The 23,230-nt window shown below is 43.7% G+C and overlaps 1 protein-coding gene and 2 long non-coding RNA genes across 7 annotated transcripts in view; 1 reads left to right on the forward strand and 2 right to left on the reverse strand.

The window, feature by feature from the left end:
• The window catches only part of LOC134199020 (uncharacterized), a 36,534-nt gene extending 23,802 nt beyond the window's left edge, over window positions 1-12,732 (reverse strand). The window contains exon 1 of the long non-coding RNA XR_009973335.1: window positions 12,615-12,732. This is a non-coding gene — a long non-coding RNA (uncharacterized LOC134199020). The remainder of the gene's footprint in view (window positions 1-12,614) is intronic.
• Window positions 36-21,180, forward strand: SCRB11 (scavenger receptor class B member 1-like). 5 transcript variants are annotated; one of them, XM_038011378.2, is made up of 12 exons: window positions 49-175; window positions 5,591-5,644; window positions 5,825-5,917; window positions 6,688-6,782; window positions 7,339-7,502; window positions 8,765-8,912; window positions 9,652-9,852; window positions 10,925-11,049; window positions 16,701-16,954; window positions 17,146-17,264; window positions 18,106-18,231; window positions 19,701-21,180. In XM_038011378.2, the coding sequence occupies exons 3-12, from the start codon at window positions 5,866-5,868 to the stop codon at window positions 19,923-19,925; spliced, it is 1,509 nt and encodes a 502-aa protein (XP_037867306.1). In that variant the 5' UTR covers window positions 49-175; window positions 5,591-5,644; window positions 5,825-5,865; the 3' UTR covers window positions 19,926-21,180.
• On the reverse strand, window positions 21,168-23,228 carry LOC134199019 (uncharacterized). Its single transcript, XR_009973334.1, has 3 exons — window positions 23,073-23,228; window positions 22,147-22,280; window positions 21,168-21,869 (listed from the first exon to the last, which is right to left on the reverse strand). It is a non-coding gene; the product is annotated as an uncharacterized LOC134199019 (long non-coding RNA).
• Between the last annotated feature and the right edge of the window lie 2 nt (window positions 23,229-23,230).

Consider the following 23,230-nt stretch of genomic DNA (forward strand, 5'->3'; position numbering starts at 1 on the left):
AAAACATAAATACAAACTGCTCAGAATTACTAACTCATTAAGCTGTGAGTCGTTTGAGTGTTCATATTTTTACTTAATAAATCATTTTAACTACAGTATTTTTTAAGCGTGTTGTAACAGCCAAGGGCATTTGAATTCGCATTTCGCATTTGAGAACTGGCATTTGATCGACACAGTGAGTATATTTAATTATTGTTTTATCGGTAACCGAAATTTATACTTAACTTAACAAATATGTGCACATAAGTTTTTTATTTTTTGAGGTGGATTTAAGGCCCGCCTGACGTTAGGCAGTTACCAGAACCCATAGACACTCGTGAACACTTGTGAGTGTGGCTGCTCACCTCGAGACACCTAAATTTAAACATTTGTATCGGCACCCTCTTACGGAAATAACCAACTATTCAGTTTAGATATCCCCTTCAAACTTTAAGGGTAATTAGTTGTTGTGCGGCAGAAATAAGAACATCTGGTTTTCTTTTTGTATTCTGGTTTGTGCACGAAATGTTTTGTTTATCTTTGATTTTCATTGAAAATACATATCGACGTTAGTTTGTTAGAAATATATATTCAATATTAGTTCATAAAAGTAGATATTATTCTTCGTCGCTTTCTTCTTGCTGAAGGTCGTGTCCCTGAAACTTGACCGTTGCCTGTCTCGTGAGCTGTTTCCATCTCGTCCGGTCCTCGGCTGCTCGAATGGCGGTTGCGACTGGCAACCCAGTTAGAGCGGTTACTTGATCACACCAACTGCAACGGCTAGGTAATCGGCCGCGGGGTCTCTTTCCTTCTACTTTTCCCGTCACAATCACTTTGTCCAAGTTATCTGACTGTCGGCGTGCAATATGACCGAAGTAGCTGAGGATCAGAGCTAGTAACAGATTGTTGAGAGCCTGACTCGGATGCGAAGCTGATCCAGGATAGATTTATTTGTCCTCTTGGCCGTCCACGGAATTAAAAAGTAGATATAAGTTTATTTAATTCACCTAATAAATATGAGTAGGAATGAAATGCGTCTATATTTCATTTCTCGCACCGATTCCGACGTAAACTAGCTGATGTTGGTCACGGATATCTTGTTAATTTCAATTTATTAAGCGACTAGTGACGCAGCTTTGTAGAGCGCTTTGAGGACAATGAAGCGGTACTTTTGCATTTTTTTTAAACGTGTCTTAGTATTCGTAAACCTCTCAGTTATTTTTTCCTAATTTAAGCTAAGAAATATATTATTATTCAAAGTTATTCAGTACCAAAAGTTATAACACCTTTTTTTTATTGTACACATAGTTAATAAAATATAATAATTGTGAAAAGTTACAAAATGGCGAACTTTTTTTTTTTTTTTTTTTTCTCGGGCCGGGGGCCGAACCTCCTACGAGGTCCCCGCGCCTAGGGGGCGCGCGGGGTATGTGAGACTCAACGATCTGCAGGTGTTGAGAGCAGATCGCGGGCCCAAGGATTTTAGGGCCCACCCACTAAACGACTCCCCTGCACTCTTACACCCGACGTCCGATCTCCGTCCGGGGTCAGAACCCGTTCAGAGTAGGGGGGTTCCCGCGGTCAACACTACAACCAGACACGCGGCGCCACCCCGAGGACGCCCGACCGACGGGTCGTCGAGGCGATAGTCGACGACCAACGACGTCAGTCTCCGCGGTACGGCGGCCCTACCAGGCCGCCCGGGCGGTGCCGCTGGTGTTCCGGGATACCCCGCTGGGCCAGAACCAGCCTGCCGGGTCGGAACGCGATACACCGCCGACCGGGTTGCTCTTCAACAGTATGTTCGGCGACGACAGCGACGACGAAAATGCGGACCGCATCGCAGTCCGCAGCCGCCGACGCGCCGTCCCGTCCTCCTGGTGCCAGCGCGCTAGAGTGACGGTAGCGTGCGGCGCAGCCTCAACCCCCTTAGGTCGCCCCGTGACCATCACCGGGAGGAGACTGCCTCCTCATAGGGGCTGGAGCTGGACAAACGCCCTCCTCCGACCCCCGGCCCGACGGCGGCGGCACGGCGCCGAGAGGGAAGAAGAGCTCTCCCTCTCCCGTTCCGCCGCCTCCTTCTGCGAGATGGTGGACTCGCAGAAGTCGAGCATCGCCTGCCAGGACTCGTCGCTGCCGAGCATCGTAGCCACGACGGTCGGAAGCGACAAGTCCGGTCCTATTTTTGCAACGAGGACGCGGCGCTGCTCCGCGAAAGCGGGGCAGTACGCGAGCGTGTGCTCCGCCGTGTCCTCGTTGCAGCCACTGCTGTGGTGGCACTTCGGCATGGCGAGCTTAACTCAACAATTGAGTTCTCTACCAGCTAACCGTTTTTAAAGAGGGTGAGCTTTACATAGGTGGGTAGAAAAGTACAATTAACTCAACAATTGAGTTCTCTACCAGCTAACCGTTTTTAAAGAGGGTGAGCTTTACATAGGTGGGTAGAAAAGTACAATCTAATCAATTTACTTATTGATACAGTACACAATAACAATAATAGTAACAATAATAAATAAAAACACTAATACATAATATACCAGACTATAAACATACACAATTACACACATAAATAACATAAACATATACATACACGTACATATATAATGAAATACATAAAATAATTTTTTTTTCACCTTCTCACTGTTGTTATCAAGTGGACGTGGGATTATGGAATCGCTAGCTTCTGTAGCCCGCGTGGGTTTGAGATCTCCCGAAGTTTCAAGCAACATCAATATTTTCCTACATAATCGTTAATATAAAAAATTTCATGTCGGAAACTTTCTAAGTAATAACGAGTCGTACTGTTATAACCCTAGTATGAATACTATTTGGCTGACAGCCCTAACCAAGCTGCACGATCAGCATTCCCAAGCTCTCCTGTTCCGTCCGCCCCGCAAACGGACAGTCTGATTCAATCTCTCGACCCGAGCGGTCAAGTCTTCTACAACTTCTCGACCTGAACGGTCAAGTCTTCTCCTATCCTCCTAAATCAGTGCGCGTGACTGTCGTCGGACCTCCATAACTCCGTATTTCATTTTTTTAAAACTACGTGGCGAATCCCGCTATAACAGTACGTTCGTTAGTAATGATCACTCCGCATGTGACACCTCATTTAATGTATACCACCATAGTTACCACAACGGAACCCTTATTTCCATCAATATTCACATTTTTATCGTGTCCATATTGATGAACAAGATAAAAATGTAGAGACTGTCCACAGTGCGTTTCCAGAAGTCTTTTTTGCCACGTACCATCCGGCTATGGAATGAGCCCCCTCCACGGTGTTTCCGGAGCACTATGACATGTCCTTCTTCAAACGAGGCTTGTGGAGAGTATGAAGCGGTATGCAGCGGCTTGGCTCTGCCCCTGGCATTGCTGAAGTCCATGGGCGACGGTAACCACTCACCATCAGGTGGACGGTATGCTCGTCTGCCTACAAGGGCAATAAAAAAAAAACAATAATCAATGAACAAATGATTTGAAATTGAATTCCAAATCTTTCAATGAAACTCACTTCAATTTAGACTTTATTCTATTATACTACTAGCTGACCCGGCAAACATTGTTTTGCCTTAAATAAGATTTCTAGGGAATTTCTAGTGTAGAAAAAAAAACTAACTTATTGTAAGTGTGTAAGGGTGTGGTAAATGAGTGAAAGAGGTATGTAGCGCTGTGAACGATGAGGGAGTATATAATAAAAATAACAAAACCTCATTCAACCACATAATACCTCATTATAACAAAAAAAAAATGTCCAAATAAAAAAAAATATGTTAGGGGTGGACAACCCTAATCACTTAGGGGTATGAAAAATAGATAGTAGCCGATTCTCAGGCTTACTGAATATGCATAAAAAAATTCATGAGAATCGGTCAAGTGGTTTCGGAGGAGTATGGGAACGAACATTGTGACACGAGAATTTTATATATTAGATTTCATACGTGTAATAAAAAACCTTTTAAAGGGCCAGTATTGTAATAGGGCAACTTCGTCGGTAAAAAAACTCTATTATAAACATAATTATTCTTAAATACAAATCTTCAATTCAATATAAATTGTAATACTACTTATTGTCACATGCCAAACATTTACTTAAATTAGTTAATTGCTAATAATGAAATTAAGATGGAGGATAATAATTTGAAAAAAAAAAGTATGCGACGATAATTAAATTAAATTTACCAGTTGATAGTAGCATTCATTAAAACAATGAAAATAAAATAGTTTAAATATTATTAATAATAATTTAAATATTAAACAATAAAATAAATTAAATATTTATCATAACTTCGTAAACTTCGATATAATAGTCGTGACAATAGATCGGTCTGGCGTCGAGCTTTGTTGGTTGAGTCCACCATTCCACATGACGAGGAGCTTATGCTTAAGCTGGAGGCAGAAAAGGATGAGTAGATAGAATATTTAGACCTGATCCACGAGACTACCATGTGCCATGTGGCATGTTGATTCAACTATCATTGTCAATAGTTGTACAACAAGTAAGCTAGGGGCTTGATGCCAATACCGGTCATTCATAGCATGGCGCGTATTGTGAGAAGGTTCCTCAGTCTAGGGCCCTGGTGGAACTCGGTGGCCGAATATGTTAAAGGGTAGGGCTCAAGATGTTAAAGGACCACCTACAAAACGACTCCCCTGCACTCTCACTCGACGCCTGATCCTGATTCCGCGGTTAACATTAAAACCAGACACGCGACCCTCCCATAGGATGTCAGGTCGATGGAATCATTGAGAATTGATTCATTGACGTATTTGTTAAAAAATAATGAGGTGATTTGACAAGAGCTTGAAAATAAATACATCCAAATACGGGAAGCATTCTAAATTTTAACTAACTAAGGAAAAGCAAGATACAAATATGTATCAAAAACGTGGCAAAACAAATCTACTGTCAGCTAAATATACCCAAAGTAGGCCGTCTTGAAAGTTCCCATATGCGCAGATTTCTTTCGGTATTTTCCCAAAGCACTACACAATAATGTGAGATTTTTTTTTAATTAATTGTATGTAACGTGATGTGGTGGACTTTTGAATATATTAATTGGCTATTAAAATTGCCTGTATATTCAACGTGACCTGCTAATTAGCTCACGTTGGACAACCGTCGCATGATGTGTGTACCTTATAGCACACAATTAAAGCTAAACCTTAAAATACATTATAACAGCTAATTAAACATGCTCAACCACACCGCAACACGCGTTATAAATACAATTAGAGGACAGAAATAATATATCCACCATTATATTGTAAGGAACGTTGTGTACTTATAACATTTATTTTCATGTTAGTCGCGCGCGCATGGCCTATGTTACAAGTCAGATTTTTGACTTGTTGTTCCTTCTTGTGTATCTTATTTTTAGCTTGTATTGTGTATTGTGAGCCTTATAAGAATTTATAATTTAAATATATATAATAACATGGAGTATTTCAGAATGAATAAATATATTAATTAAAGACTTAATTGCGTTCTCTGCTATATAATAAGAAAACAACATTTAAATCACATAATCTCTTTTAAAATTAATATTTAAAATAAAACAGTAAACAGTATTAATAAGTTATACAAAACTGACCTCTCTTTTTACAGAATGACACTGAAGAAAAATCCTTTTTAAAAACTAAAGAATTTTATATAATAAAGGTATTTCATTACATTATTTATATGTACGTATTACAATCGAGCTATCGCGAATCACGATTATTGCTAATTACACGCGGCCTCTTACCTATCAGCCGAGGATAGATTTGTCCCTTCGGATGGTGAACAATTGTGATAGAAATATCAAATTTCAAACAACACAACAGTTTAAAATTTTTACAGATCATCTCACAACCCTTTACTGACATTGAAACTTAGCAAGCATGGTTGTGAAAACGCGAAGGAACAGCATCAAAGCGAAAATGAAAAGCAGAAGTAAGTTGATCGTTGACGTGTTTATTAACTTGACTTGAGGACACTCTATCTATCTGTCTTCCTAGCTATTTATCTCAAATGTTGGTGGGGTTAGTTTTCCCTATTTTACTCCTCCACTTCGCTCTATCTTCGACATCCTCGTCAGCAACATTGCATTTCCTTTTGCCCTACATCCTTCCGCCTTATCTTGAATCTACCTCTAGGTCTCCGACCGGGGAGGTCGAGCAGTAGTGCCAATTTCCGACGTAGTCAGGTGGCCTCCTTTTTATCTGACCATACCACCTCAGCCTACTCTCCTGTATGTTGTCAGCGATGTCCCGTACACCTAGGCTTCCACGCACATACTCGTTGCGGATGTTATCAAGCCTGGGCACTCCTCACATCCACCTCAACATCTTCAGTTCAGCAACTTGAATGGCATGCATGTTTCTTTGGGTTGCCACCCATGTTTCGCTACCGTACATAAGAAAAAACCAACCTGAACTGAACTGGACCAGTTGATAATAATGTGATGGCACCTTTAAGGCGTATTTTATCCCCTTCTAGTAATGATTGCAGTTAAGCTCATGGATATCACAGTGTGAATGCTACCACCCTTGACTGTCTTTGACAATTAAATCGAAGTTTCAACTGTATCTTGTATGAAGGACTGTCACACCCTTTCTAACTCAAACCCATCACTGGCTCATGTCAGAAATAGACACAAAAGTGCTACCAAACTGCACTGACTAAAAACAAGCCCTCAATAATCTAATTTACATTTGTTTTAGGAAATATACTGGCGAGTGCCGCCTTCGGCGTAGCATTCCTAATTATACCTGTAGTAGTTATTTTCATTGACCCTATATTTTTGGTTGCACAATATGTAAGTGAAAGCAATGTACTTAATAATTATTTTTTTATGTGGGTGGACGATCTCACTGCCTACCTGGTGTTAAGTGGTTACCAAAGCCCATAGACATCTACAACGTAAATGCAGCTACCTACCTTGAGATATTAGTTCTAAGTTCTCAGTATAGTTCCAACGGCTGTCCCACCCTTCAAGCCGAAACGCATTAACGACTGCTTCACGGCAGAAATAGGCAGGGTTGTGGTACCTACCCGTGCGGACTCACAAGTCGTCCTACCATCAATAGTAACGAAAATTATAATTTTTCCAAAAACCAGAACGTATTTACACGATTATTTAGTGAGAGAGTGTGCTACGCCATTAAGCCCTAGATTGAAATCACACTGATATTTTTCCCTTTTTACGGTTCTCCAAATCATAAGTACATAAGCTCTGTCAACACCGTAGCACTATATTCAAGCCTCATTTAGACAAATAATCTAAACTTTGTGACTATCAAAATCTATGATTACGTATTTGAGTTCGTCATCACAAAAAATTATATGTAACAGTTAAACATTTTATCCCACAGCAATTAAAATTGACGAAGAATAGCTTGCTCTCCTATTTTTTGAAAAAGGAGTTAAAAGGAGCTCTCCTGGAGGTCTACCTCTTCAACGTGACCAACGCCGAGAGGTTCCTCGATGGAGCAGACAAGAAGATGAAAATGAAAGAAATCGGCCCATTTGTTTACCAGTAAGCGAATTCATCTTTTTTGATGAACTCAAAACCCATTCAGTTATATTACGGTACTAGCTGTACCCGTTCGCTTCGCTGGCCATTTAAAATTAACACTATTATTTCTCACTCCCACAAAGATTCTCATCATTAACGCCCCCGCAACTGGTGTAGGGAGTCCAACACTCATATAAATATTAGCCTATCCATTAAGTACATGTATTTTCTACGTGGATACCAAGTTTCAAGTCAATCGGATGCATGGTTCAGTAGATATAACGGAACATCCGTAAAAACCTGGTGGTAGGACCTCTTGGGAGTCCGCACGGGTAGGTACCACCACCCGGCCTATTTCCGCCGTGAAGCACTAATGCGTTTCGGTTCGAAGGGTTGGGTAGCCGTTGTCACTATACTGAGACCTTAGAACTTATATCTCGAGGTGGGTGGCGCATTTACGTTGTAGATGTCTATGGTCTCCAGTAACCACTTAACACCAGGTGGGCTGTGAGCTCGTCCATCCATCTAAGCAATAAGAAAAAAAACCACTGTAGATTTATATATTAGTATAGGTTCACTTAAAATCAGAAGGCACGATGGCTTTACAATGGATGGATTAAAATGAACCACAAAGTCTAGATTTATCGATTAAAATCAGATTTTTGTAAATCCGATAATTACCATACTCGTAGGAGCTAATGAGTTACGAGATACGAGTTAGCTAACGAACAAAACAATGGAAGCTCTTTGACTTCGTTGGATCTGGTGACAACCATTTCTTGCAAGCTCTTGACTAGTTTACCTTGTACGCTAATTAAAAGGTTAGAACAATGTAGTTGCGGTTAGTTTAATTGTTTCTGAGGTTTTCACGAATAACTTAATACATTAAATCAAGTCAGACGATTTTAGATAATATGTAATAGGGATTACTGATCAGAAGACATCGGTATGCGATGTCTTTTTTGACTTTTTTATTTATTGCTATGATACGATCCACATGGTGTTAAATGGTCACCGGAGCCCATAGACATGTATAACGTAAATTCCGCCACCTACCTTGATACAATAGTTCTGAGATCTCAGTTCTTACAATACTGTGGCTTCAAACCGAAATGTATTGCTGTTTCACGGCAGAAATGGGCAGAGTAGTAGTATCTACCCGTGCGGACTCAGAAGACGTCCTACCAGCATTTAATACAAGAAAATTAAGTAGTATAATATTTTCTACGTAATAAGGTTTATCTTGTTTATAATTAAATTTAAAAAGAACATTGAATTTTCAGAGAATACAGAAGTAATGAAGACATAGATTTTGATAATGAAGCACCAGTAATCAGGTTTACACCGAAGTTGAGAACTGTTTTCATGCCTGATAAGTCAGTAGGTGATCCGAAGGATATTACACTGAACGTGCCTAACATCTCCTTACTGGTATGTACTCTCCTTACTGTATTGACCCTGGAAAATATACGATAGTCGATTTTTTATTTTAACTTTTTTACTGACGTCTCTTAGCTCATGTCCTTAGTTTTCTGTTTTATTTTAAAGACAATTGTTGAACTTCTCTCTTTTGTTCATCAACGTGTATCCACACGAGGCTAATTGTAGTTCTTTTCATAATTATGCACTCCATATATCGGTCTCTTGCCTTTCGCATCAACCATTAACCTGATATCGATTGTTGAACTACATAATACATATATTCAAAAATTATCTAGTGAAATCATTATTTGAATAAAGGATAATATGTTTTATAAAATCACTAGTTGACCCGGCAGACTTCGTAGTGCCTCAATCGATAAATAAAAGACCTAAACTTTTGTACAAAATAAAGTTAAAACAAACAAAAAGAATCCGAATCCGTCCGACCGGGGACACATCAAAGGAACAACAAAATTGTTATTTTTATTTAATTCCAAGCATTTTCATATTTATCTACCTTTTAAACCTTCTCTGGACTTCCACAAATAATTCAAGACCAAAATTTGCCAAATCGGTCCAACCGTTCTCGAGTTTTAACGAGACTAACGAACAGCGATTCATTTTTATATATATAGATAACAGATTGAAACTGATTTGCACTGTTTTTGTTCATTATTTACCAACTCTAGTATAATAGCTAAGAGTATCTTCTATTTATTTAGATTAATGTTGAATTATTCTCTTTTAGACTGTGTCGACTTTAATGGAACCATACCCCTTCGTGGTCCGACAGCTCTATAACATCCTGGTGAATCAGGTTGATACCGAGGGGATCGTGGCGAGGGATGTCCACAGTTGCCTCTGGGGTTTCCGCGACCCTATTGTGTCTATAGCCAAAACTCTTGCTCCAGGCTCGATATACTATGACAGTATAGGAATCTTAGAAAAGGTATGCTGTAAGAAATGATTTATGAGAAGGCTCAAGGTCACGCAAAGAGCAATGGAGAGGGTTATGCTCGGAGTTTCCCTGTGAGATCAAATCAGAAATGAGGAGGTTCGCAAGAAAACTATGGTAACCGACATAGCCCAAAGAATTGCGATGTATAAGTGGCAGTGGATAGGGCACATTGCTCGTAGAACAGATGGCCGTTGGGGCCAGAAAGTTTTTCAGTGGCGACCGCATACCGGAAGACGTAGCGTGGGTGGGCCGCCCACAACATGGACCGACGACCTATTGAGGTTCGCGGGAATCCGCTGGATGCAAGCAGCGCAGCTACGATCTTTGTGGCGAAGCTTGGGGGAGACCTATGTCCAGCTGTGGACGTCTCTGGGCTGATAGAATGGAGAAAAAAATGCTTTGTACTTTTGTTAGTGTGCATTTATGTACTATGCCTACAATACAAATCAGAACCGAATGATTGGGGAAATTTAAAACATGGATTCGAATATGTTAACTGGGATGCACAAATTCAAAAAACTACTGTGATCTATTTTACTAAGCTAGACCTATTTTATGGATTTAATCAAATTAAGCATAACAAATTGCGTTCTTTGACGATTGAATAGTGAAAGCGCGAACTTTCTACCTCACTGAAAATGCATAGTCACATGATTTACAAGTGCACAATCACGTTAGTTTTATTTATGTGAGGAAGATGCCAAAACAAGCTCGAATTTCAGTTACCGCCCCTGCGCTTGAAACAGTCTTAACGAATTGGTATCAAGTATATGATAAGTAATATTGTAATAAAACAAAGAAATCATGGTTCCTTAAAATCTCATTAAACTATAGGAAGAGCACCCTTAGAAATAATGCATCTTTAGAAAAATAATTCAAAGAACTTTGCAAGCACATCCCACGTAATGCTGAGGCTACCTCTGTTGCTCACCTGCTAACTTAAGCTGATGATAGTGAGAGTGTTGATTCTTGAAAATCATTTAAAGCCAAACTGAAAAAGCTCTGGTTTCACTACACATCAACAACATAATTTTAATCTATGTTAGTAATACCTGTTTTCCAGTTGTACGATCCATATGTTAAATACAGAATTGAAATGGGTAGAGAAGGAGCAGATAAATTCAAAGTTTTAAATGTTCAGAGAACACGCAAAGAGAAGATGTTTGATTCAAACGATTCTGTTAATAAGTGAGTTTTATTTGTTTTTTTTTATCGAGTATCTAAGAATCTAAGTATCTAAGTATCTAAGAAAAGCAATTTTTACCAGATATGAATTTTTGTTTGTGATCATTAATGTTTTTTTTTATTGCCTTTTTATTTATTTATTGATGCACAAAACAAATTACAATCATTACGGTATATATTAGCTAAATCGTACAAGTAGTACCTAGATCTAATCTGGATTGCAATCTAAATAGTGTATGTGCACTCAGCAAATCCATTTGAATGTACATAGCTTTGGCTATTGAAAACAACTGAAATTACAAATATTGATAACTAGCCATTGTTAAATGGGATATCCTTCACACATCAGACAAATCCCCTGAGTCTAGATTCAAAGATATAAAGGTTACCGTGACATTTAGCCAAATCATTATACTGCCTGACCATTTTTACCATAGGGTTATAGTTTTGATTGATTTGATTTGTATTCCTCAGTTCTGAGGTTTATAGGTATTTTCTATGTCCGCAACGCAAAGAGGTTTACCCAATGCGAATTTCGGGCTCTGAAGTGGGTGTTGATAGAAATATTCGACAGCAGTTCCATGGAATCTATATGGGAGTGTAAAATTTTGTAAAAAATTATTAAATCAAAATACCTACGGCGAGCTTTGTAGGCAGACGTGCATAAGACCCACCTGATGGTAAGTGGTCACCCGTCGCTCATGGACGTCTTACTGGTGGTAGGACCTCTTGTGAGTCCGCGCCTATTTCTGCCGTGAAGCAGTAATGCGTTTCGGTTTGAAGGGCGGGGCAGGCGTTGTAACTATGTAGGTAGCGGCCTCCCCCCGGCGAAGGTCAAGGGGCGACCTGAGGGAGTGAGGCCGCGTGGCGCGCTACCAGCACTCTAGCGCGCTGCCGTGGAGTAAATAGAGCGACCGGTCGACGGTATATCGCGTCCCGACCCGACAGGCTGGTTCTGGTCCAGCGGGGTATTCCGGGACACCAGCGGCACCGTCCGGGCGGTCCGACGGGCTGCCGTACCGAGACGGCTGACGTTTCAGAGCCTTCGATTCGCCTCGAAGGCTCCGTCGGCTGGGCGTCCTTGGGGTGAGCCGCGCCGTCTGGTTGTAGTGTTGACCGCGGTAGCCCCCCTACCTCATCCGGGTTCTGACCTCGGAGGGGATCGGACGTCGGGTGTAAGAGTGCAGGGGAGTCGTTTAGTGGGTGGGCCCTAAAATCCTTGGGCCCGCGGTCTGCTCACAACACTATGCAGATCGTAGAGTCTCACATACCCCGCGCGCCCCTTTTGCGCGGGTACATCGTAGGAGGTTCGGCCCTCCACCCAAAAAAAAAAAAGGCGTTGTAGCTATACTTGAGACCTTAGAACTTATATCTCAAGGTGGGTGGCGCATTTACATCGTAGATGTCTATGGGCTCCAGTAACCACTTAACACCAGGTGGGCTGTGAGCTCGTCCACGCATCTAGCGATAAAAAAAAAAGTCAGCAATTCCAGGGGCAGAGCCAAGCTACCATGAAGTACTCTCCGCAAGCCTCGTTTGAAGAAGGTATCTATGAGCTATGGACTCACCTCCCGACCGAGACCGTGTTCGCTCACCAATCCCGATGAAGCTGGAAAGGCCTCTGGGACACCAGAAATCCTTCAATCCCAAAAAAAGGGCTCTGAAAACAGTAAAATAGGGCTGTAGATTTCATCAGAGTTAAGGAATGGCTATTGAACGCTATAAATGCATTGGATTAACGACCTTCCGAAACTGTAGAGGAGTTTTAATAGTTTTGTCGCATCGGTTAACCCAGACGTCGGCAAAGTGCGGCTCTTTGAACTCTTGAGTGTGGCTCTGGCACAAATATCCTTTGGGCTTGCCCGGCCTCTAATATTATCCGGCTGTAGACGAAAAAGCCGGTTAGTATGTACGGTCATTTAATATCAGCACCCCTGACTGATATCGAATATTAGATAAATTAATCGAAACAGTATACAATATAGCATTTATTTAATGATTTGCAATAAATAATATGCATAAAATTAAAATTGCAATAAATAATATGCAATAAATTTAAAATGCAATAAATAATATGCAATAAATGCTTACTACATTTACAAACAGATTTGGCTCTAATTTTTTTTTATGTCATTTTAATTTGCATATTTAGCTCTTAGGCTAATAAGTTTCGTCCAGTGATTCTCGCGGGGGATCTCAATGCGAAGTCTGTCGCATGGGGCTCCCCCCGCTCGGACGCTCGTGGTAGGCTACTGGAGAGGTGGGCGAACGCGGCCGGCCTCTGTTTGTTGAATAGAGGTTCGGTTGCGACGTGCGTGCGGTGGCAGGGCGAGTCTATTGTGGACGTTACGTTCGCAAGCCCGGCCATCGCACGCCGTATCCGCGACTGGAGAGTTTTGGAGGGGGCGGAGACACTGTCAGATCACCGATATATTCGGTTTGATCTCTCCGCCCGCTCCACAGTCGCGGACGTCCACGGGGACCACCCCCGTGGTGCGTCCCGGTCATTCCCCAAGTGGGCACTGAAGCGCCTGAATAAGGAGCTCCTGATGGAAGCCTCTACGGTGGCGGCGTGGGCGCCCATGCGTCCACACCCGGTCGAGGTCGAGGGAGAGGCAGGGTGGTTCCGGGACACGATGCGTCGCATCTGTGATGCGTCGATGCCCCGGATCGGCCCTCGACTTCCTAATCGCCAGGCGTACTGGTGGTCGCCCGAAATTGCGCAACTCCGCGTGGAGTGCGTTCGGGCGAGGCGCGAGTGCGCCAGGCATCGCCGCCGCCGCCTGCCGCGGCGCAACGATCCGATTGTGTTCGCGGCAGCAGAGGCCCGGCTGCACGGCGCATTCCGCGTCGCGCAGAGGGCATTGCAGCTGGCCATCAGAAGAGCCAAGAACCAACACATGGAGGGTCTCTTGGAGACGCTGGATGAGGATCCGTGGGGGCGGCCCTATCATATGGTGCGCAATAAAATGCGCCCATGGGCCCCCCCGATCACGGAACGTCTCCAGCCTCAGCAGCTGCGGGACATCGTCTCGGTGCTTTTCCCGCAGGAGCGGGAGGGATTTGTCGCTCCCGCTATGGACGCGCCGCCGGACTACGACGGCGAAGTCCCTGCTGAGGTGCCCCATATAACGGGGGCGGAGCTCCGTGTGGCCGTTCGCAAAATGTGCGCGAAGGACACTGCACCCGGCCCGGATGGCGTCCATGGCCGGGTTTGGGCCTTGGCTCTTGGTGCCCTAGGGGACCGACTCTTGAGACTTTACAACTCCTGCCTCGAGTCGGGACGGTTTCCTTCATCGTGGAGGACGGGCAGACTCGTGCTGTTGAGAAAGGAGGGGCGCCCGGCGGATACTGCCGCCGGGTACCGTCCCATCGTGTTGCTGGATGAGGTGGGCAAGCTGCTGGAACGCATTCTGGCAGCCCGCATCATCCAGCATCTGGTCGGGGTGGGACCCGATCTGTCGGCGGAGCAGTATGGCTTCCGAGAGGGCCGCTCAACGGTAGACGCGATCCTTCGCGTGCGGGCCCTCTCGGAGGAGGCCGTCTCCAGGGGTGGGGTGGCTTTGGCGGTGTCGCTCGATATCGCCAATGCGTTTAACACCCTGCCCTGGTCCGTGATAGGGGGGGCGCTGGAACGACATAGAGTGCCCCCCTACCTTCGCCGGCTGGTGGGTTCCTACTTAGAGGACAGATCGGTCACGTGTACCGGACATGGTGGGATCCTGCACCGGTTCCCGGTCGTGCGCGGTGTTCCACAGGGGTCGGTGCTCGGCCCCCTTTTGTGGAATATCGGGTATGACTGGGTGCTGAGAGGTGCCCTCCTCCCGGGCCTGAGCGTAGTATGTTACGCGGACGACACGTTGGTCGTGGCCCGGGGGGGAGTTTTGCTGAGTCTGCCCGTCTTGCTACGGCTGGGGTGGCGCATGTCGTCGGCAAAATTAGGAGATTGGGCCTCGACGTGGCGCTCAGTAAATCCGAGGCCATGTGGTTCCACAGGCCCCGGAGAGTGCCACCTGTCGATGCCCATATCGTGGTTGGAGGCGTCCGTATCGGGGTCGGGGTGCAGTTGAAGTACCTCGGCCTCATTCTGGACAGTCGTTGGACCTTCCGTGCTCACTTTCAGAACCTGGTCCCTCGTTTGTTGGGGGTGGCCGGCGCGCTAAGCCGGCTTCTGCCCAACGTCGGGGGGCCTGACCAGGTGACGCGCCGTCTCTATACGGGGGTGGTGCGATCAATGGCCCTATACGGGGCGCCCGTGTGGGGCCAGTCCCTGGCCGTGGGGGTGGCGAAGCTGCTGCAACGGCCGCAACGCACCATCGCGGTCAGGGTCATCCGTGGTTATCGCACCATCTCCTTTGAGGCGGCGTGTGTACTGGCTGGGACGCCGCCTTGGGTTCTGGAAGCGGAGGCGCTCGCCGCTGACTATAGGTGGCGGGCTGAACTTCGTGCCCGGGGCGGGGCGCGTCCCAGCCCCAGTGTGGTCAGAGCACGGAGGGCCCAATCTCGGCGGTCCGTGCTGGAGTCATGGTCCAGACGGCTGGCCGATCCTTCGGCTGGTCGTAGGACCGTCGAGGCGATTCGCCCGGTCCTTGTGGATTGGGTGAATCGTGACAGAGGACGCCTCACTTTCCGGCTTACGCAGGTGCTCACTGGGCATGGTTGTTTCGGTGAGTTCCTGCACCGGATCACAGCCGAGCCGACGGCAGAGTGCCACCATTGTGGTTGCGACTTGGACACGGCAGAGCATACGCTCGTTGCCTGCCCCGCATGGGAGGGGTGGCGCCGTGTCCTCGTCGCAAAAATAGGAACCGACTTGTCGTTGCCGAGTGTTGTGGCATCGATGCTCGGCGACGACGAGTCGTGGAAGGCGATGCTCGACTTCTGCGAGTGCACCATCTCGCAGAAGGAGGCGGCGGGGCGCGTGAGAGACGCACAATCCCGCCGCCGTCGAGCGGGGGCCAGGGAGGCGGATCTCGCCCAAGCCCTGGCCCTCTAAGTGTTTCGGGTCCCCCTCACATGTCGGTCTGGGGACCGGCGAGGGGGGCCTAAGAAGACGACGTGCAAGCTGCTCTGCACGCGTTTTACGCAAGAGCATCCGGGTGATGGAAGGCCGGCTATCCTCGACCCACGCTGGTTCTGGCCCAGCGGGGTATTCCGTAGGGTAACCCACTCTAACCGGCGCCATCTAGGCGGGCTTCGGACAGTCTGCCGACCGAGAGGGCTGGTGGTCGTGGCGCCGACGACTGCCAGTCCGGCGTCCCGAGGGGGAGGGTGATGGGAGAGATGTGCTCCGCACTAAACGCTTCACTTTCCCCCCTTTGCCTTGTCATGAGTTCTGTCTCATGCGAGGTTTGGACGTTGGTTGTTGAGCGACAGGAGGTTTTAGTCAGTTCGACTCTGACATACCCCGCCCAGTATCCCCAGAACAGGGCGGAATTCCGGCGATTTCCTCCAGACCAAAAAAAAAAAAAAAAAAGGCTAATAAGTTTGCCGGCCACTGAGTTAGTTAGCCTTTCAATTTTATACCTGTTATACGGGATTTTTTATAGAAAGGGAAAGCAGTGTGGTACTATCTCTTATAAATTAACTGACTAACGCAATTTCCTATCCTCTTCGTACATTTGTAATTAATTGCCTTTATCTCAACTATTCAGGTATTTTGAATTTAATGACACATATGAAGGTGCAGCTTTTCCCCCACTGATGACTCCACAAACCCCAGTTAACTTGTACCGCCTGGGAATCTGCAAAAGCTTCCAAATGAAGTACCAAACCCAAGAGGACCTAAAGCTGGGAGCCAAATTATTTGTGTACGGGTACAGTAACAGTACATTTGAGAACACCAAGATATGCGACAGTAAGGGATGGTGCCCCTTTGGCCTTATGGATTTGTCGTCTTGTTTTTACCGTGAGTATTGGTGTGGTTCCTGGTTTTATTATCACCAATATCAGTCCACGAGTCCACGTAATCACACATAGAATTAGGTTTTATATTATGTTTTGGAATATATTTTTTGATTGGTTAAAATAAAATTGGGCAAATAAAAATAAAAGTGGATAATGGGAGATTAGTATAAATAAAATTATTTTCTAATACAGATCTTCCAATGGCGTTATCGAAATCACATTTTCTCGACGCTGATCCTTTACTGCTTGAAAAAGTTGAAGGCCTGAAACCAAACAGAGCCGTTCATGACAGTAGCTTGTTGGTAGATCCAGTAAGTACATAGTTTCCGAACTATATTTGACCACTCTACAACTTGTATCTTTTTTTTTATTGCTTAGATGGGTGGAAAAAAATATCATAACAAAAAACTTCTCCAGCTATTTCAGGAAGTCATCGTGGCCTAAAGGATAAGACGTTCCGGTGCATTCGTATCTAGCGATGCACCGGTGTTCGAATCCCGCAGGCGGGTACCAATTTTTCTAATGAAACACGTACTAACAAATGCTCACGATTGACTTCCACGGTGAAGGAAAAATGAAACCCACAAAAGTTATAATTTGCGTACAAAATTACTGGTGGTAGGACCTCTTGTGAGTCCGCATGGGTAGGTACCACCGCCCTGCCTATGTCTGCCGTGAAGCAGTAATGTGTTTCGGTTTGAAGGGTGGGGCAGCCGTTGTAACTATACTGAGACCTTAGAACCTATATCTCAAGGTGGGTGGCGCATTTACGTCGTAGATGTCTATGGGCTGTGAGCGCGTCCACCCATTTAAGCAATAAAAAATAAAATAAATAACAATCTCTTGTATTAAAAAAAACCGGTCTGTGTATGTAGTGAACATCTTTAAAATAGTTATAGAATGAGTTTTTTGAATGCCGTTCTAGAAAAAGAGGATGAATCCAGTATCTTTTCTTTGCTTTTCGTTTTTACGAGATAAATTGCAAATCGCTCGACGAAAAGATCATAACTTGGCGTCGATTGGCTGCTCAAATATTTCGGTTGCCGCAGCTTGGCTGCCTAGTACGCGGGGAGCCTAATACTTTCCATAGAAGTTCTATAACCTGTAAAAAACATGTTTACATTGTAGCTAATCAACTGTGCTACATTTCAGAAGGCAGGTCTAACAATAGGGACGACTCTTGAGCTGCAGCTCAACATCATGACGACGGACTTGACGTTCAACCACCAGTCCCGGCTGTTCTCCGACACAATAGTGCCTATAGCGCGAGCCAAAATCGTGAGTACATTCATGAGCCTAACATCGCCCACATTAAACCCTTAATTATTAATATATTCCTTTTAATACTGTATAAATTTATTGTATGTGTGTATGTTAATTACTATGTTTAATGTGTGATAAGGTAGATTTCTGAAAATGGTATCTATTTCAATAGTATAAATGTTTCAAGGTATTGTAAGTTTTTTTTATATGTAAATTGCTAATTCTTATTTATGTGTAAAGAAGCAACATTTTTAATTTTTATTTCTTTTTTTTTAATAATTATTATTATATTATAATACATTGTGTATTAATTGTATGTATATTTACTGATATATGTATGTATGTGTATATGACTGTGTACATATATGCATATGTATTTCACTAGATTGGTACACTGCGCGTAGTTCGTTTCCAAATGATTCTTGACCACCTGATGGTTGTCTGGAAGAGATCGCTCTTAGCGATAAGACCGCCAATTGTTCTTTTTGTGTTTAATGTATCGCACTGTTTATTTGTTTTTTGGTATAATAAAGAATACTCTCTTTCTCTCTCTATGTATATATGTATGTGTATGTATGTGTATATGTATATTTATATGTATTTGTATATGTATTTGTAACTTTATATAAATTTAATTTCACCTACCGCTATTTTCTCTGCACTACCTTTGGTTGACTGGTAGAGAATGCCTTAGGCATTATGTCCGTCAATGTAAATTTTACATAAAGTGTATAAAATAAATAAATAAACCCAAAGTGTTCGGCATTGGACTGAACAGTTTGCAAAAAGTCGCTTTTGTTAAAGTTACTTGCTAAAGTAATGTTTTATTGTCCAAAAACATCACTAACCGTTAGCCGAAATTATAGAAGATGCACTTTTGTGTGGGATACACCAAGACGGAAAGCAAACTGTCCTCTCCCTTTCGATAGTTAAGCCGGGCATATATACAATTTTAAAATAAGTAGCCCCTGAAACATTGCATGATTAAAGTGGTAGTTGACTCGTTAATTGCTGGACATAAAAACAAATGAATTTGACTAATCAAGCGAACAACTACCGAGCGGCAGCAGTGCATACTAACACGTGCGTACTGACAAATACCAATTAATTTCAAACTACACTAGCAGCAGATCCATGTGTGAAGTCTGTGTTCAGCACGAGTGCGTGGCACGCGTGGCATCGCGTTCTCCGGGAGTGTTCGAACAAAAAGCAATTTAATTACGATCAGTGACTTAGCTGCTAATAATTACGTACACAATGAATTGGTTGTAACATCTTTTTCATAACACGACGATGTGGATTTGCTTCATAAAATGTATAGCTACATAATATACTAGTTTTGTAAATAAATACTAGTTTCAGCATGAGCACATGTGGTTAAATGAGGAGGCTAGTCGTCTTGCCTAGTTGATTACGAGTAGTCTGCTGTTGACGAGATAGCAGTCTAAGATTTTCAGCTTCTAAAGCAAATTCTCTTTTTTCAGACCTTACCGGAACCACCAGAAGAAACGAGGTCCTCTCTAAAGTTAATGTACGAAACGGGCCCGCAAATATTGCTTATTCTAGAAATAATCTCGTGCTCTCTAGGCATTTTACTTTTGTTGAATTCTGGAAGGCTGGCCTGGCGGGAGCGTCGTAGAGAACTAGGCCCAAAGACGTTCACACCGCTTCAAGGAAAAATTAGCGCACAACCACTACTAAGTTCCTGAGTTAAATTATACAAAAGAAACATTGTGTGAGTCATGTTTAGTTAGACCTGAGCAATCAAGCTTGGTTGAGATAAACCTGGCCTTAGATAGTGCATCAAGTAAGCGGTCTTCTCGTGTGTAATAAGACCAAGATAATACATATCAGTGACAACTAGTGTAATCAGACCTAGAGCACCAAATATCGAAACATGTGATAACAGTAACCCAGTGAATCCAGATCCATCCATATGATCCAACTAACTCATGTGTTTCATTCTTGGTAAATAACGAAGAATTGAAACGTAAACATATTCGTCCCAACACCCTTCGCCCACAGCTACTTCAAACTAGAAAGCGGTTGATATGGAATTTGTCTTTCTAGAGTATTGACCCCAATTTAATAGGTGTGCGGACAAGCTCAAGTTAAACCCAATGTGTCAAGTAGTTATCTGTTATTGTAGACAGTATCCCCCTTGAAACATGAAGTCCGAGTCTTAAGAGTTTTTTTTTATTGGTTAGATGAGAGGACGAGCTCACGGCCCACTTTGTGTTAAATGGTTGTCGGAGCCCATAGACATCTACAATGTAAAGCCGCCACCCACCTTGAGACATGAGTTGTAAGGTCTCACTATTAACAGTACAACGGCTGCGCCGCCTTTCAAACCGAAACGCATTACTGCGTCACGGCAGAAATAGGCAGGGTGATGGTACCTACCTGTGCGGACTGATAAGACGTCCTACCGCCAGTAAATACGCAAATACGCAATTACGGGTTTGATTTTTACTATACGATGTTATTCCTTCACCGTGGAAGTCAATCGTGAACATTTGTTAAGTACGTATTTCATTAGAAAAATTGGTACATACCTCCCGGCGGGATTCGAACACCGTTGTATCGCTACATACTAATGCACACACAAAGAGTGTTCTCATAGAGGCTTACACACACTGCGCTTAGCAGCTGCAGAAAGAGGCGAATACAGAATAAACCCTACCATCCGTATTTTTGTTTCTACAGGTTTGAAATTTATTACTTCCCTTTCCCTCTCTCCCTCCTGTTCCACTCAGCATAATTCTGTGCTGCATGAGTAGTCACAAGTATCCAAGTTGAGGTTTCGGTCCACCGTTGCCAACCACGGTTAGCCGTAGATATTTCAGTTAATTTATAATATACTCATAGGTTTATTTGTAAGGTTTTTTAAAGTATAGGATATAGTTAATTTATTGTTAGAGTACAAACCGAAGTATGCTTGAAATAAACAATTATTTATGGTAATTTTTGTTTTTATTTAGTGTAAAAATTACCCAGTAGCCTCTCTGTAAAAATAGGAAACGACTTGTTGTTGCTGAATGTTATGGCATCGATGCTCGGTGACGACGAGTTGTAGAAGGCGATGCTCAACTTCGGCGAGTGCACCATCTCGCAGAAGGAGGCGGCGGGGCCGCATGAGAGACGCACAGGCCCGCCGCCGTCGAGCGGGGGCCAGGGAGGCAGATTTTGCCCAAGCCCTGGCCCTCTAAGTGTTTCGGGTCCCCTCACATGTCGGTCTGGGGACTGGCGAAGGGGGCCTAAAAGACGACGTGCAAGCTGCTTTTCACGTAAGAGCATCCGAGTGATGGAAGGCCGGCTATCCTCGACCCACGCTGGTTTTGACCCAGCGGGGTGTTCCGTAGGTTAATCCATTCTAACCGGTCCATCTAGGCGGGCTTCGGATAGCCTCCCGACCGAGAGGGCTGGTTTTGTGGCGCTGACCACCGCCGGTCCGGCGTCCCGAGGGCGAGGGTGATGGGAGAGATGTACTCTGCACTCAGCGCTTCACTTTCCCCCTTTGCCTTTTTATGAGTTCTGTCTCATGCGAGGTTTGGTTATTGGTTGTTGAGCGATAGGAGGTTTTAGTTGTGGTTCGACTCCGACATGCCCCGCCCGCCATGCCCAGTGGAGGGCGGAAGTCCGGCGATTTCCTCCTGACAAAAAATAAAAGCCCCTCTGTACGAAAGTATTTTTCAACTCGCCTTTTTCAAGAATGAGTCGTTGCTGATTCAAGGACCTCAGGCCAATATCTTCCAGGTTATGAGGCCAGCAACATACTTGTACTGATCTGGATCGAGATACGAGTCTGAATTTCATAGCAACTACAGTAATCCGGACTACGTGGTATGATGTTACGCGCTGGGGTTCGGGATCAATAAAAATTCTACCGAAGTATGAATTAAAACTGTATTAGCACTTGTGAGTGTTCACAGAGCACTTTAAAATTCTTAATTCCCTTCTTCCGCTTCGCTTCAGATGATCCGTTTGCTGTTTCGCTTCGAGTAGTTCCGATTACTAAATAACTCGTGCCATCTCTGCACGCTTTTACAGTGGATACGACATCCCTACAATGGTCGAGAGCATTCCGAGTTGAGTATTTTCGATGTGTATTTCCGCCCTTGACAATAAATAGGTGGTGTTGTACTTCTCGAGAGCTCTAGATGTTACTAAATGCCTTAGTCGCCTTTTGCAGCATCTACGCGACGAGATGAGATGGTACTACTATTATATTTACTACTATACTGTAACTAGTTTAAGTCAGCAAATCCAATACAAAGTCAAATACTTTTAATAACATCAGGAAAAAGCCAGAAGTGGGACCAGTTTTAATAATAGTTACAAAGTGAGGTATGTGATATTATACTAGGACTAAAATATATTAATGCAAATCATTCCCATAATACACAAAATCTGATGATCATTAGTGGACACGTCATTGGTGGGGTCGACGAGCCAGATCTAGAACTCTTTATATTTTATCTGTGGTACATGCTTATGTTTCAAACTTCTCTTGAGCCAAAGGACTTGTTATGCGTATATGTTTTCACTACAGCATCTTCTATGAACTGTCAAGAAGACGAACATCGTAGAAAGATAGCAAATGGGTAATTCTCTTCTATCTAGCTCGTTAATTGAGGTTGGAGTGCAATACATTAAATAAATGTGGTCGCAAAGAACGTAGTCTTGACAATTCTAGATTTCAAGCGGTGTTTGACATTATTGACGTCCATGAGCAACGGTAACCACTTACCGTCAGGTAGGCCGTATGCTCGTCTGCCTGCTAGGGCAATAAAACATAATTCGATAAGGTTGCATCGATCTTGGTCAAAGTTTAAGATTCACATCACTCGACTCACCAAAAAGTAAATAAATCCTAAGTTATTTACTCATTAATTTTCTCAATTTCATGTGGTCGTCACAGTCTGAAGCTTGTGAGCTTGATCACACATATGAATGTCCCCACCGGTTCTTCTTATTCGAGAAACTCTCCCAACGAAAATTAGTTTTAATTCTA

Source organism: Bombyx mori, chromosome 6, assembly GCF_030269925.1.
Source record: "Bombyx mori chromosome 6, ASM3026992v2".
Lineage (NCBI taxonomy): Eukaryota > Metazoa > Arthropoda > Insecta > Lepidoptera > Bombycidae > Bombyx > Bombyx mori.